Raw genomic sequence first — 16,616 nt, 5'->3', positions numbered from 1 at the left:
AGGTCATCTTAGGTTTCATTACATACAGTCGAGAAGAACTACTGAACATAAGAGCAGCGTCAACTCACCATCAGTACGACCAAGAATATGACTTTCGCGAAGCGGATCCTGTGTTCTGCCTTTCACCCAGGACAACGGAATGGATCCCAGCCGGCGACCCAAAAAAACGACTTCGTAAAAGGGGGAAACGGAGCGGTTTTCTGGTCAGAATCCGGAGACGGGCACATCGTGCACCACTCCCTAGCATTCTTCTCGCCAATGTCCAGTCTCTTGACAACAAGGTTGATGAAATCCGAGCAAGGGTAACATTCCAGAGGGACATCAGAGACTGTAACATTCTTTGCTTCACGGAAACATGGCTCACTGGAGAGATGATATCGGAGTCGGTGCAGCCAACTGGTTTCTCCACGCATCGCACAGACAGAAACAAACATCTTTCTGGTAAGAAGAGGGGCGGGGGCGTATGCTTCATGGTTAACGTGACGTGGTGTGATCATAACAACATACAGGTACTCAATTCCTTCTGTTCACCTGATTTAGAATTCCTCACAATCAAATGTCGACCGCATTATCTACCAAGGGAATTCTCTTCGATTATAATCACAGCCGTATATATTCCCCCCAAGCAGACACATCGATGGCTCTGAACAAACTTTATTTGACTCTTTGCAAACTGGAATCCATTTATCCGGAGGCTGCATTCATTGTAGCTGGGGATTTTAACAAGGCTAATCTGAAAGCAAGACTCCCTAAATTTTATCAGCATATCGATTGCGCAACCAGGGCTGGAAAAACCTTGGATCACTGCTATTCTAACTTCCGCGACGCATATAAGGCCCTGCCCCGCCCTCCTTTCGGAAAAGCTGACCACGACTCCATTTTGTTGATCCCTGCCTACAGACAGAAACTAAAACAAGAAGTTCCCACGCTGAGGTCTGTTCAACGCTGGTCCGACCAATCTGATTCCACACTCCAAGACTGCTTCCATCACGTGGACTGGGATATGTTTTGCATTGCGTCAGACAACAACATTGACGAATACGCTGATTCGGTGAGCGAGTTCATTAGAATGTGCGTTGAAGATGTCGTTCCCATAGCAACGATTAAAACATTCCCAAACCAGAAACCGTGGATTGATGGCAGCATTCGCGTGAAACTGAAAGCCCGAACCACTGCTTTTAATCAGGGCAAGGTGACCGGAAACATGACCGAATACAAACAGTGTAACTATTCCCTCCGCAAGGCAATCAAACAAGCTAAGCGTCAGTATAGAGACAAAGTAGAATCTCAATTCAACGGCTCAGACACAAGAGGTATGTGGCAGGGTCTACAGTCAATCACGGATTACAAAAAGAAAACCAGCCCCGTCACGGACCAGGATGTCTTGCTCCCAGGCAGACTAAATAACTTTTTTGCCCGCTTTGAGGACAATACAGTGCCACTGACACGGCCCGCAACTAAAACATGCGGACTCTCCTTCACTGCAGCCGACGTGAGGAAAACATTTAAACGTGTCAACCCTCGCAAGGCTGCAGGCCCAGACGGCATCCCCAGCCGCGCCCTCAGAGCATGCGCAGACCAGCTGGCCGGTGTGTTTACGGACATATTCAATCAATCCCTATCCCAGTCTGTTGTTCCCACATGCTTCAAGAGGGCCACCATTGTTCCTGTTCCCAAGAAAGCTAAGGTAACTGAGCTAAACGACTACCGCCCCGTAGCACTCACTTCCGTCATCATGAAGTGCTTTGAGAGACTAGTCAAGGACCATATCACCTCCACCCTACCTGACACCCTAGACCCACTCCAATTTGCTTACCGCCCAAATAGGTCCACAGACGATGCAATCTCAACCACACTGCACACTGCCCTAACCCATCTGGACAAGAGGAATACCTATGTGAGAATGCTGTTCATCGACTACAGCTCGGCATTTAACACCATAGTGCCCTCCAAACTCGTCATCAAGCTCGAGACCCTGGGTCTCGACCCCGCCCTGTGCAACTGGGTACTGGACTTCCTGACGGGCCGCCCCCAGGTGGTGAGGGTAGGCAACAACATTTCCACCCCGCTGATCCTCAACACTGGGGCCCCACAAGGGTGCGTTCTGAGCCCTCTCCTGTACTCCCTGTTCACCCACGACTGCCTGGCCACGCACGCATCCAACTCAATCATTAAGTTTGCGGACAACACAACAGTGGTAGGCTTGATTACCAACAACGATGAGAAGGCCTACAGGGACGAGGTGAGGGCCCTCGGAGTGTGGTGTCAGGAAAATAACCTCACACTCAACATCAACAAAACTAAGGAGATGATTGTGGACTTCAGGAAACAGCAGAGGGAACACCCCCCTATCCACATCGATGGAACAGTAGTGGAGAGGGTAGTAAGTTTTAAGTTCCTCTGCGTACACATCACAGACAAACTGAATTGGTCCACCCACACAGACAGCATCGTGAAGAAGGCGCCTCAGGAGGCTGAAGAAATTTGGCTTGTCACCAAAAGCACTCACAAACTTCTACAGATGCACAATCGAGAGCATCCTGTCGGGCTGTATCACCGCCTGGTACGGCAACTGCTCCGCCCACAACCGCAAGGCTCTCCAGAGGGTAGTGAGGTCTGCACAACGCATCACCGTTGGGCAAACTACCTGCCCTCCAGGACACCTACACCACCCGATGTCACAGGAAGGCCATAAAGATCATCAAGGACAACAACCACCCGAGCCACTGCCTGTTCACCCCGCTATCGTCCAGAAGGTGAGGTCAGTACAGGTGCATCAAAGCTGGGACCGAGAGACTGAAAAACAGCTTCTATCTCAAGGCCATCAGACTGTTAAACAGCCACCACTAACATTGAGTGGCTGCTGCCAACACACTGACTCAACTCCAGCTACTTTAATAATGTGAATTGATGGGAAATGATGTAAAATATATCCCTAGCCACTTTAACAATGCTACCTAATATAATGTTTCCATACCCTACATTATTCATCTCATATGTATATACTGTACTCTATATCATCTACTGCATCTTTATGTAATACATGTATCACTAGCCACTTTAACTATGCCACTTTGTTTACATACTCATCTCATATGTATATACTGCACTTAATACCATCTACTGTATCTTGAATTTTCCTGATTTACAGGAAATGCAGATTGTGATTTACAGAAATTCCTCATCATGTCAGTTACTGCACTAACACACAGTTATATAAACAGTATTCCACGTTTCATGTAGCCTCATTTTGACCAGTTAATTACCTAACCACCGATGAAGCAACATTATGGACTAAACGTTCAAATCCTGTTGCTGCAGGACTATTTTGCTGCGACAATTCAGGTCAAATTAAGATCCTATACCCGTAACTGTCATCTGTATTGGCTCTTTGAACCAAGTGAAAGAACCACCACTCTCAGCCATGTCAACACAGCGGACGTGATGCCGACCCATTTCCTTCCATGTTGGTGGTGACATACAGCTTTCAATATCCAGACAAGCACACCAGCAATGAGCTACTCAGAAATAACCAAGCATTTTGTAACCCCTGGATGGATTCACAACAAAGAGCGACCCAGACCCACAGATAACAAAGACAAGGGCCTAAGCCATAGATTGGCATTGAACATTCCTTTTCCCTAAAGTACACAGCAATTTACATGACCATGACTCTTAAAAATAGTTCTGGATTAAGCTAATCCTAGAGACGGAAATGGGACTGAAAAATACTAGCCATATTTCTAAATGTCCAGACCACACTGTAATTTGACTCTCCTACAGTCAGAGTCCTAAAGTAGGTCTATCTCTGTAAAGGGCAAATGAAAAAAATAGTCTTTGGATACAAAACAATCCATTCATTGAAATATCAACTATTCCTCTGTGAATGATACTAAAGTATTAAACCATTTAGCCTAGTTTATGACAATGTTCCTAAAGCAGTAGCCTATGCCTAAAGAGACTAAATCATACGATGGTTCTTGGAAACCAAATCCAATGGATTTATCTGCGTGTAACTAGACATTGAGACAAGCATCCACTTTGGCAGAAACCTTACAATTGCCCCTAACTAAGCCACTGTGGATCCTAACTCACTGACACGGATGGCGTTGTAACAGCCCTCTGCAGCCCTTGTACCTGTAGCACCCCAGCTGGCATAATCTTCCCTGCATGACATATAATACCCAGCGTATTATAACTTGGTCTCTGGCAAAATTATGTTTTTTAAATGTTTAATTGTTTTGAATTTTTACCGCCCTTTTTCTCCCCAATTTTGTGGTATCCAATTGTTAGTAGTTACTATCTTGTCTCATCACTACAACTCCCGTACGGGCTCGGGAGAGACGAAGATCGAAAGCCATGCATCCTCCGAAACACAACCCAACCAAGCCGCACTGCTTCTTAACACAGCGCGCATCCAACCACACCAATGTGTCGGAGGAAACACCGTGCACCTAACGACCTGGTTAGCGTGCACTGCGCCCGGCCCGCCACAGGAGTTGCTAGTGCACGATGAGACAATGATATCCCTACCGGCCAAACCCTCCCTAACCGGACGACGCTAGGCCAATTGTGCGTCGCCCCATGGACCTCCCAGGCTCGGCCGGCTGCGACAGAGCCTGGGCCAGCACTGCGATGCAGTGCCTTAGACCACTGCGCCACCCGGGAGGCCCACAAAATTATGTTTGAGAGGAAAACTTTTTGTACCTCTTGAAACACAAAACAAATTAACTTTCGAGCCTCCAAAACCATGAATAAAAACCCAAGCAACCATCCAGTGAACAAGGAGATTATTTCATAAGGAAATGTCTGAGAAAATAGAACCTAGGCCGTAACTCTGCACACCCTCATCGGAAGGCTTTAGGGCATGTTTCAAAAGTGTGCCTGGGTAGTAGTGTGAAATTGACACCATCAACTGCTGTGATTAGGCAAAATTAAAATTGTGTGGAGCAGAAAAATAGTGGGACAGCTGATTCTGGCTTCTCTCTAAACCAATGATAATCCCAAAGGTTAAAAAGAGAGGTCACTAATCCGTCCTTTCTCTGTGTATGCCATGCCTGCAGATTTGAGGTAGAAGTGCAAGCACAGGAGTGTGGGACTGAATGTTTGTGCATCGGTTTTAAAAGAGAGAGGAGATTGGTATTGTAGTCTCATTGTTCCGATGAGAAAGTCAAACAAGTAAAATTATTATCAAGAATCTAATCAAAAACGGGCTTCATTTGTTGTCCCTCTGAGGTCTTTGGTCTTTCATCATCATAAATATATTAGCATTCAAGGCAATCAAATATTTTTAAGCGCATGCCGCCAAGTTTGTTTAACATAGCAGAGTCAATATTAATTGAGCGCAAGCACAGGTTTACACACAAAGCAGCCGCTCCCTTGTGATGGTTAATGATTGACCCTATGGGCTCTGGTGGGACAGTTTAGTAGAGATAAAGAGGGCCTCTGCCAAAGGGAGATCTGTGGTCCAGGGTAGGACGAAGACACCAATACTGATGGAAAGCATCACTGTGAAATACAGTCATTAACACAGGGACCAGTCTCCCTAGGCCTGAGCTCTTAAGCTTACCAAAACCACGGGGTTTGTAAATTGGGCCAGCCAGTTAACTTAACAGTGAAGTAAGTGTTCAAGAGTAAAGGTTTCATTGTATGGCTGGCCATTTCAAATATCTTGCCTTGTAATCTACCAATTCCATTTGACTTCTAATGGTAGTTACACCTTCTCCTAAAATGCCTGTCACATTGCAAAATGGTCACAATTCTACAACTTGACAAGGCACTCTAGTGATGGGGGTAAAGAAAATTGCAAAACATTTTTTTTGCTAGGTAGCATTTGCTAGCACTAGTGGCTGTACCTGCGCCAAACCTCCAGTATTTTTTCATCCTATATCCTCAATCTTCTTTAGAAAAATATTGAGCCAACATGTTTTCAGCTTTTATTATCATGACTGATCAAAACAAAATGTTATCATGCTCTCTTCTCTCTGCAGCAGACATATAGTGAGCAATATGTTTGGAATATCAAAACACAACACATATGTATTGAGATGATCAAGATTCTATCGTATCAGAACGAAGTATTGTGATATCATATTGTAAGGTCTGTGGCAATTGCCAGCCCTAAGACAAGCAAAGTATTCCCTTATCCTATAGTTTCAAATATTGTTACGTCTATGGTACTGTACCTGGATCACATTACAAAACCCAACTGAGATGTACTAAATGCAACCTAAGCCCTCACTGCCCCTACATCTACATATAGACTATGTGAATTCTGACTAAAAACAGATGTAATAGGAGAGATGTGCTAGATATAGAAGTGTTTCACCTCTAGGGCATTCTGCCATGTTTTCAGGACAGCAGAGACATGGCCATATGCTTGGCTCCATCTCCACAGCCGTGTTTGCAGTGTAGTGTGATTCACTGCCTCATTAGAGAGCTCCCAGAGGCCCCGGAACTCTCTCTGAGCCAGAGGGGGACACCACAATATGATCCATAAATGACAGCAAAGAAAAGTACAGTATGACGACACAACCTGACGCAGCCATGAGGGAAACAGCTGTCTGCTCCAAATTCCATGTAAGCTGTGAATGTTTCATGTTTTGGATTCAACTTCAGCTGCAGGCAAACTTTGTATTCACACTTTGCATGTTTCAATTCACATATATTTCTATCCTTTAACATGAAAAGAATACTCTAAAATACACAAGGATGAAAATCCTTACCCAAATCAAATCAAATGTTATTGGTCACATACACATGGTTGGCAGAGTGTGTTAATGCGAGTGTAGCGAAATGCTTGTTGCTTGTCCATCATAAAAGTCCTTGTACAGTTTTATACCAGCCACATTACATTGTAATAGATGTAACCTACGTACAAGTATTTAGGTGTTTGACAATTGATTTAATAAACTACCACTTATAGCCTAAAAATCAGGTTAAGAGAGTCAACAGAACGGTGGACGTTCATTGCACTCTGTCCTGTCTATGTAATGCTTATCACCATGCCTCGGCTGACAGCAACATCTGCTTTATCATCCCAGTGTCTCCCCTATATTAATTTCACTGCAAAAAATATATATATTTCTGCCAAGACGTGCTTTTAAAAGGATAGTCGTTGGCTCAATGACTGGAAGTCTATGGGAAGGTATCGGCAGGTAGCCTAGTGGTTAAGAACAAGAGTGACCGGGCGTTGGGCCAGTAACCGAAAGGTTGCTGGATCGAATCCCCGAGCTGACAAGGTAAAAATCTGTTGTTCTGCCCCTGAACAAGGCAGTTAACCCACTGTTCCCTGGTAGGCCGTCATTGTAAATAAGAATTTGTTCTTAACTGACTTGCCTAGTTAAATACATTTTTTTTGAGGATGCTCTCTCTTCCTCAAATCTCTACTTTCCCTTCTTATTACAAAAGTGGATAAACGTCCTCTAAGCCCGCACAACATCTTTTGGATTATGATTATGTAAGGGGCCTGCCAGTGTAGAGAATCATACATGCCCGGTCACTCATTCCACCCTTAAAAAAGTAGTGACAGAAAAAATAGATAACCATGTGAGCCTACTGTAATGATATCCATCTTTAGCTCCTCAAGAAGCAGACTTTCAGTGAAGAAACTAGGCCTAGCCAAATCATTTGCATATTCTGACATAGGGCAGTCTAAAACAGCCTCAAATCAGGCCAACTCAAGTTGACCCATTTATGAGCAACTCCCTGACATTAGTCAAGAGGATGATTAAGTCATTTCTTCACTCCGCTGGCTTTAAACCACACAAATTAAGGGTGGCTCTTTGACCCCCTCTGGGATTCAGTCTGCCACCTCTCCAACACTGCTGGGCCTATGATATTTAGGCTACTCTCAGCAAATCTGAGCCACAGATACAATCTGATCGTTTGTACAGAGATTACTCTGGGCATGCAGCCTCTGTGTGGTCACTGCCAGCAGCCAGCCAGGTAGAGGATTAACAGCAATGCATAGCACGGTCAGACACACCCACTTCTCTACTTCAGCACCTAACAGAAAGTCAATACAGCCCTTTATACTTCAGGTTACCCAGATTATTGTGAATTCAGTTGAAAACCACAGTCAAAGTCTTATGGATACCTTCAGCAAACCACAAACATACCAAAGACATCAGAAAAACATACACACTGTTTTTCCCCTTTCTCAGTTGAGGGAACATGCAGCTTAAGTTATACAGTATCTGTCTTTGAAAGTAGGCAATGAAGACTGAAGAGTCCTCTAAAATGCTAAGGAACTCAAGACTCAGGTGCAACACTACACCCGCAGAGTCCCTACTTGCCTAACAGCGCGATTGAAGTTGAATATTCACACGCACCCTCGGGACTTACTGCATGAAAATGCTGGTAAATGTATAGTAATTAGGGGTTTGATAAAAGATACCAGGATAAAAGTTGAATTTCTCTCAGACTAAATTGCACAGAGATTACTGGGGTCCTGTACTAGGAACCAAAGACGTGTGTATATTTACAAGCAGAATATATATCTCTGCAGTATACTCAGGATATTAAAAACATGTTTCCAGGAATGGGTTACAAAAAAAGTTGTGATTTTAATAAAGACTGCATTTTCCACTTTGTAGGGGATTTGAGGGAGTAAAAAAAAGAGACATAGGCTAGCCTAAGTCCATGGGCTGTTTGTTTCACAATGAACTTTTACTGTGACATTGGACATTAATACCATTGTTCGTCAAAGGGCTTATAGATATGTTGTTGAAGTGCTGTATTGAGTCATATTGCCAAAATATATGAAAACTGTTCAGACAACCAGTGCACTCCCCCTTGGTTGTTGTTCAGTGGGACTAGGCCATGGTGAATATAATCTATTTAGACCTACAACTACACCATAAAAATAGGGCCTAGGCCTATATTGTACTCTAGTATCTGCCTATTTTTTAAAATTACCATCTGAGTGATGAGTGTGTTTGTTTAAACATTAAATATTGCAATTACTGCTGGCATAGTGTTGGTAAACACTTCCACTGAATGCATGGCAGTGTTGGTAAACACTTCCACTGAATGCATGAATATGCTTTCAACATAGGGTATCAGGAATGAACTATTTGTGTGTTGTGACATCAATGAGGCAGCCTTTATCCTCTCACACTCATGACAGCACCTAAAATATGTGTAGGGTATGGGACCATAAAAACAAATAGTTTAATTACCATAATTACATGGAAAATAAAAATGAAATAGTTAGTGTAATCATTTACCAGCTGAATAAATAGCCTAGTTGACTTGTGACGAACAAGAGTAACATGTTGACATTGCATCAAGGTAAGCAGATTTTGGTCCATTATCAGATACCAGTCTGTATATCATACCATTGAATGGTATCAAAATCTTAAAATGTCTTACATTCATAAGACTAGCCTATAATTAAGAGGCAACTTTCTGTTTTCTTATATAATCTACACATGGCTCTCATACACAACAGATCACTTGATGGTGCTTTCAAGACAACTGGGAACTTGGAAAAAATGAGGTCAAATCATGACGTCAGTGATCTTCAGGTCGGAAAAGTCGGCGCGCTAGGAAGATGCGTTTCCGATTTCCAACTTGGAATTCCATATTGGATGACCGTTCAAACCGATTTTTCCCAACCGGAGCTCTTTTTTTCCCCGAGTTCCCAGTTTACTTAAATGCATTGTAAGTCGGATATTTCCGATTTCCCAGTTGTTCTGAACGCGGCAGCAGCTATATAGCCACGGTTTAGATGCAATGCCAAAGCGACACGGTGCGCTGGCGTTCACGCCGACCGGTGCAGTAAAAAAACAGGGCAGCGCTCTCAACACACATGTACGAGAATAACAACAGCGTATATCAACGAACATAACCAAAACAACACAAACAAGAAAATAGGACAGTCTCCGCTTAACATAAAATAGATGTATTACCTTTGGAATATAGGGATTTGGGGGAATTCAAGTCGAGATCCGCGCTGAGTAGGGATATAAAATCAGAGGGCATCGTAATGCATCTGAAGAGGGGAAATCGGACCCCCTCAGATATGACCGTCGTTGAGCTAGCAAACTGGAAATAAATATTTCTCTGACACCGAATTAATGGGAAATAAATATACTGATACTAAACAAAACGCTATTTGACATATAGGCTATGTATATCTTGAACCAGTCGTTATTAGCCTGTGTAACACGCTTCTTTCTGCCCCCTTTACATTAGTATTTGTCAAATATGTTCAGTTCGTCTATTTTCTGTACAGCCCCGCCCACCCATGACGCAAACCCGTCAGCCAAGATAAAACAGTAGCCACTGGACAATAATCTGTCACATGATTGTAGGCCTACAACTAGTGTGAAATGTGCATAATTGAACGTGTAAAAGCACTAAACCTACACAAATAAGGGAAAAGTAAATCGAATAATTTTCATTCTTGCATTTGGTGACCTCCCCCTAATTGTAATGTAGTTCTAGGATAATGCACAAGCAAATGGTCATGATGAGATTGGTCACAGCTTTTCTTTCTTTCGGGCATAATAGTGGCTAGAAGTCATGCAGGTGCATCCACTCATCACATTGGCCACTTCTGACGTGTTATGTCATATGTGATATTAAATTAGTTAACAAAGACTGTGGCACTGCAACTCCTATAACTTTCAAAAATTTAAATAGATATTCAGACTTTTTAAAAACAACAATTATAAAACACAATGGGCTTCTTGAGTGGAATGAATAATGATATGCTTATAAATCCTAACAATGGCCAAGAGCAAAGTTAACGCAGCAGCAAGGTAATTGCAGAAACCAATTTGTTGATTGGGGCATGACTGTAACAATGGGTGTACTGCACCATACTGTAAATCTTGTGAGGTATGTGAGACTTTTTCGTTATTCATGTCATATGTACCCTTTAGAAAGTTTGCAGGTTTGCAGATAGGCATTAAAGTACTCTATCCTGACTTCTGCCAGATCAAATCCCAACATCATTGGACATCAAATCAAATTGTATTGGTTGCATGTGCCGAGTACAATAGGTGTAGATTTTACAGTTAAATGCTTACTTACGGGCCCATTCCGAACAATGCAGAGAACTAATCTCAACACTGCACTCACCACGTGCCTCCTAAAATAGCCATTCACATGCCATGGTCTAAATGTGTATTTGATCATCACTTTCTCAGTGCATTGAGTTAATGTTTCATCAGTTGTTTCAAATTCACAAGTTCATTCATTACTCTTTCTATAAAAAGAAAGGAACACGGAAAAATAAACTTCAAACGACCTGTGGCCTTAGTGTTTATGACCCTGTCCTTGGGTATTAATGCCTTTATTTACCCCCTGATTTTGATGATCATCAGGCCTCTCTGACCACCCTTCCAAATACTTTCTGTTCAGTGGTAACATCTTAATTTGCCTCCTATGGTGGACACAAGAAACGGTTAATCATAAAAAAATGTTTTACCGGTAGGCTACATTTGAAGTAAAATAGACAGTAGGCCTGCAATAAAATAGCTCCCTGCCCAGCTTGTAGCAACCCAACAACCTAAGGATTTATAATGAGGGTTATAAGTAGTTTATAAACTGCTCATTATTAGTGTATAAAGGCACTACCCTAACTCCTCAATCACAAGAAGCCTCATCAACCTTTGTAGAAAATACCACACAACCAGAAAATACCACACAACCAAAATTTGAAATATTATGTACCGTTAGACAACACACCCAGGGTGAAGCATGTCATGCACACATCATGTGGCAACTACTTCTAACCTTGGATGAGCATGAGGGTAATTAAATTACCAAAGGCAGATTATTATTTACTCTAAAGAAACGCGAGAAGAGAGTTCAGTATAAAGTGAAGCACCAACTCTAAGAGCTACAGCTATAAACGATGGGAAATAAATTAGGATACAATTTTGGTCCACCAATTTGTCCACCAAGATCCCTGTCTGTATTGCCATCATGAGCAACATTGACAATAGGTAAAATGTCTAAATTCAAAAGCACTTTCATGCTAGAATCAAACTATGACAGGAGGGGACGTGGGTAAGAGTTATTATTTATGCGTTTACAGCCCTCTAGTGTTAAAAGCAGGGACAGCCCAACCCATGGAGGAATCCATACAAAAAAAATGAACATGAACTTCGCAATGAATCTACACAAAGTATATTCTCAACTCATTTGGGTAAAAAAAAATAGCATGTCAAATTAAGATATTTCGCCCGCCTAAAAATGTGTTTGAAAGAGTATTCAAATGAATGCAAAATGCACGTTAAAACCCAACCGAGCATTTTTTTGCGCAGTTTTGACAAATCGATCCCCTTTGGCTCTTTGGTCACATGACCCTACGCGAAGGATTGTGGGGCACTGACTGTGGTTGTGGTTCTCTATCGCGAAAATATTTTCTATTGAATTTAATTCACACATAAACATGCCGGAGTTGGCTGTTGAAAAAGTGATTGTCCATCCCTTGGTGCTCCTGAGTGTGGTGGATCATTTTAAATGATAAATGATGGTAAATTATTCGAATGAGCTAGACAGTTGTTGATGATTGGTAAAAAAATGTGGACTTATTGTTGTTTCCCAAATAACAGTAAAGTTTAGCTAGCTAACTAACTAACGTTAGCGACTAGCTAGCGACAGTAAATTAACGTAGAGCAACCAAGTTAACGTTAGCTAACTAGCTACTGTGTAGCTAACTAGCTGATTCACCTCAGAAGGCTATGGTTCACCTAATGCTATCCAGTATAGCTAGACGCTAGCTAAATACACAAGTTGTCATATTACACAAATGGCAGGTTTCCTCTACGGTTAGTGCATCATTTTATGCACTTTACTAGCTATTGTAGCTAGCTAACGTTAACCAGCTTATAACGCGTTAGCTCCATCCTCGCTCTCTTGTCAGGGATAATGCTGGCACATGTCTGTAGCAAAGACAGTTCAGAAACTCTGTGTCTGTAGCTAACAGCCTACTCTCATGCTGTATTTGATCAGAATCGGTAAAGTTGGAAGTCAGAAGAGGGTTGTGGGTGTACTGCTCGGCTCATGGCATAAGAAGGTTCTTGATGTGTCCAACAGCTTTGCAGGTGAGTTTCCTAACGTTACCTATTTCTACAACCACGGTCCATTCTTTGATTACACTCTGGTTTCTTGTTGATCTGGCTGACCCCCCCCCCTTCCCCCTCCATCTGTGCAGCAACAGATGCCTTTTGAGCTTTAATGTTGAGGAAAACCTGCACATTTGCTTGAGACGGTCTAATGGTTGTAACATTCCTTTTGTTTTTAGGATGGCACTCCCACATCCAAGACCTTTGAACATGTCACCAGTGAGATTGGTGCTGAAGAAGCAGAGGAAGTGGACGTGGAGCATTTACTCCGGTAAGACTGGGCCCATGCATGTGGTCAATGTGTTTGTTCTTCTCATTGGTCTTGAAGTTCAATATGTAAATTACTGTTCTTGTATTATTGCTCATATTTTTTTCATACCAGACCTGGGTTCAAATATATTTATATTTGATTATCTGGTATTTCAAATACTTTTATTCTCTGAGGGTTTTCAAATACACAGCCCAAAACAAGTACTTTTATTTGAGTATTTGAATGTTTATTTGTAAAATTAAAATAAATACAAAATATTTTTAAAAGTCTACCAAATTGTATTTGAAACCATTTTCAAATACTATTTTCAAATATCTGGGTTAAGTGCATGGGTGTGTATTTGAGTGTTTTCAATGCTTTCCAAGTGTATTTCTAAATATAATGGACAAAAATATAAATGCAACATACAACAATTTCAAAGACTTTACTGAGTTAAAGTTCATATAAGGAAATCATTCCATTTAAATACATTTATTAGGGCCTAATCTATGGATTTCACATGACTAGGAATGCAGATATGCATCTGTTGGCCACAGATACCTTTAAAAAAAAATAGGGGCATGGATCAGAACGCCAGGCAGTATCTGGTGTGACCACCATTTGCCTCATGCAGAGCGACACATCTCCTTTGCATAGTGTTTATCAGGCTGTTGATTGTGGCCTGTAGAATGTTTTCCCATTCCTCCAGCGAAGTTGCTGGTTATTGGCGGGAACTGGAGCATGCTGTTGTACATGTTGACCCAGAGCATCCCAAACGGGCTCAATGGGTGACATGTCTGGTGAGTATGCAGGCCATGGAAGAACGGGGACATTTTCTACTTCCAGGATTGTGCACAGATCCTTGAGACATGTGGCCGTGCATTATCATGCTGAAACGTGATGGCGGTGGATTAATTGCACGACAGTGGGCCTAAGGATCTCGACACGGTATCTCTTTGCATTGAAATTGCCATCGATAAAATGCAGTTGTGTTCATGGTGTGTAGCTTATGCCTGCCCATACCATAACCCCACCACCACCGTAGGGCACTCTGTTCACAATGTTCAATGTTGACATCAGCTCATGAAACATGGGAGCAACACTTTACATGTTGCGGTTATATTTTTGTTCAGTGTACACTAAAATATTCAACTACTTTCCAAGTAAAATGTTTCTGAATACATATAGTACCAGTCACCTAATTTGTGGAATTTATTTTCAGTTGTGTTGTGAAAAGGTAGGGGTGGTATACAGAAGATAGCCCTATTTGGTAAAAGACCAAGTCCATATCATGTCAAGAACAGCTCAAATAAGCAAAGAGAAACAACCGCATTATTACTTTAAGACATGTAGGTCAGTCAATGCAAACAGTTTCAAGAACGTTTCTTCAAGTTCAGTCAAAAAAAACATTGAGCGCAATGATGAAACGGGCTCTCATGAGGACCACCACAGGAAAGTAAGACCCAGAGTTAATTCTACTGCAGAGGATGAGTTCATTAGAGTTACCAGCCTTTGCAGCCCAAATAAATGCTTCACAGTGTTCAAGTAACAGACACATCTCAACATCAACTGTTAAGAGGAGACTGCGTGAATTAGGCCTTCATGTTTGAATTTCTGTAAAGAAACCACTAATAAAAGACACCAATAAGATGAGACTTGCTTGGGCCAAGAAACACGAGCAATGGACATTTAGACTGGTGGAAATATGTCCTTTGGTCTGAGTTGAAATGTAAGATTTTTGGTTCCAACCGCCGTGTCTTTGTGAGATGCAGAGTAGGTGAACGGATGATCGCCGCATGTGTGGTTCTCAAGTGAAGCATGGAGAAGGAGGTGTGATAGTGTGGGGGTGCTTTACTGGTGACACGGTCAGTGATTTATTTAGAATTCAAGGCACACTTAACTAGCATGGCTTCCATAGCATTCTGCAGCAATACGCCATCCCATCTTGTTTGCGCTTAGTGGGACTATCATTTGTTTTTCAATAGGACAATGACCCCAAACACACCTCCAGGCTGTGTAAGGGCTATTTGACCAGGAAGGAGAGGAATGGAGTACTGCATCAGATGACCTGGCCTCCACAATCACCCGACTTGAGTTGGACCGCAGAGTTAAGGAAAAACAGCCGACAAGTGCTCAGCATATGGGAACTCCTTCAAGACTGTTGGAAAAGCATTCCAGGTGAAGCTGGTTGAGAGAATGCGATGAGTGTGCAACGTTGTCATCAAGGCTACTTTGAAGAATCTTAAATATATATATATATATATATATATATATATATATATATATATATATATATATATATATATATATATATTTAAACAAATCAAACTATAAGTTACTACTTGATTTCATTGTTTTGATTTCTACAATGTAGAAAATAGTACAAATAAAGAAAAACCCTTGAATGAGTAGGTGTGTCCAAACTTTTGCCTGGACTGTACTTTAAATGTATGTGAAAGTAACTGAAAAATTTGAACTAGTATTTGAACCCAAGTCTGATTCATACATAAAAATGTAAGGCCAGTTTTGCCACCAAAGAGGGAAACAGGGTAACTTCAAACATGCAAGTTTCTAAAATAAAATGATTTGTATCCCTATCCAGAGACATCAAGGACACAACAGTTGGCACCCTGTCTCAACGCATCACCAACCAGGTGCATGGCCTAAAGGGCCTCAACTGCAAGTTAGTGGATATCAAAGGGTATTTGGACAAAGTTGCCGCGGGTAAGCTGCCCATCAACCACCAGATCATCTACCAGCTGCAGGATGTCTTCAACCTGCTGCCTGATGTCAACCTTCAAGAGTTCATCAAGGCATTTTACCTCAAGACCAATGACCAGATGCTGGTGGTTTACCTGGCTTCACTCATCCGCTCTGTGGTTGCTCTTCACAACCTCATCAACAACAAGATCCCCAACCGAGATGCAGAGAAGAAGGAAGGCCAGGAAAAAGATGACAGCAAGAAAGAGAAGAAAGAGGACAAGGAAAAAGAGAAGGGAGACACTAAGAAAGATAAGAAGGACAAGAAATGAAGCAATGCTCATTTCGGACTACGGACTGGCTTTTTTTTCTTTGTTCTCCCCACCTGTCAGACACTATCTTTTTTTAATGGATTCAAAGAGTGAAGGGAATTGGCTACATGGTTATCTACTCCACATAAATCTTATTGTTTTTTATTCTTATGCAGCTCATTTGGTTAATGTTTCAACCATTTTTATTAATTTCACAACAAACATATTACTAATACAACAACATTGGAATTATCTTTGTATCCTTCTCTC

The 16,616-nt window shown here is 41.9% G+C and overlaps 2 protein-coding genes across 3 annotated transcripts in view; one reads left to right on the top strand and one right to left on the bottom strand.

Annotated features, from left to right (window-relative positions):
• LOC109874559 (nuclear factor of activated T-cells 5) overlaps positions 1 to 10,229 on the bottom strand; it is a 54,283-nt gene extending 44,054 nt beyond the window's left edge. Inside the window, exon 1 of the mRNA XM_031810956.1 lies at positions 9,915 to 10,229. Coding sequence (XP_031666816.1) covers positions 9,915 to 9,987 — 73 coding nt within the window. The 5' untranslated portion in view covers positions 9,988 to 10,229. The remainder of the gene's footprint in view (positions 1 to 9,914) is intronic.
• Positions 10,230 to 12,333: 2,104 nt separating this feature from the next.
• Positions 12,334 to 16,598, top strand: LOC109887540 (26S proteasome non-ATPase regulatory subunit 7-like). Of its 2 annotated transcripts, none has more exons than XM_031810934.1 (4): positions 12,334 to 12,480; positions 12,970 to 13,064; positions 13,265 to 13,356; positions 15,938 to 16,598. In XM_031810934.1, exons 2-4 carry the CDS (start codon positions 13,044 to 13,046, stop codon positions 16,365 to 16,367), a joined length of 543 nt encoding a protein of 180 aa, XP_031666794.1. In that variant the 5' UTR covers positions 12,334 to 12,480; positions 12,970 to 13,043; the 3' UTR covers positions 16,368 to 16,598. The 2 variants fall into 2 exon arrangements, with proteins under 2 accessions (XP_031666794.1, XP_020334484.1); XM_020478895.2 differs by having other exon boundaries at positions 12,334 to 12,493; positions 12,973 to 13,064.
• The last annotated feature ends 18 nt before the right edge of the window (positions 16,599 to 16,616 follow it).

Source organism: Oncorhynchus kisutch, linkage group LG3, assembly GCF_002021735.2.
Source record: "Oncorhynchus kisutch isolate 150728-3 linkage group LG3, Okis_V2, whole genome shotgun sequence".
Taxonomy (NCBI): Eukaryota; Metazoa; Chordata; class Actinopteri; order Salmoniformes; family Salmonidae; genus Oncorhynchus; species Oncorhynchus kisutch.
The sequence above is the reverse complement of the archived record's forward strand: the minus strand, read 5'-3'. Positions and strand labels throughout refer to the sequence as shown.

Coding starts and splice junctions, on each gene's coding strand:
- LOC109887540 (XM_020478895.2), top strand. Junction 13,065..13,264: donor TGTGTCCAACAGCTTTGCAG/GTGAGTTTCCTA, acceptor TTTTGTTTTTAG/GATGGCACTCCCACATCCAA. Junction 13,357..15,937: donor GACGTGGAGCATTTACTCCG/GTAAGACTGGGC, acceptor ATCCCTATCCAG/AGACATCAAGGACACAACAG.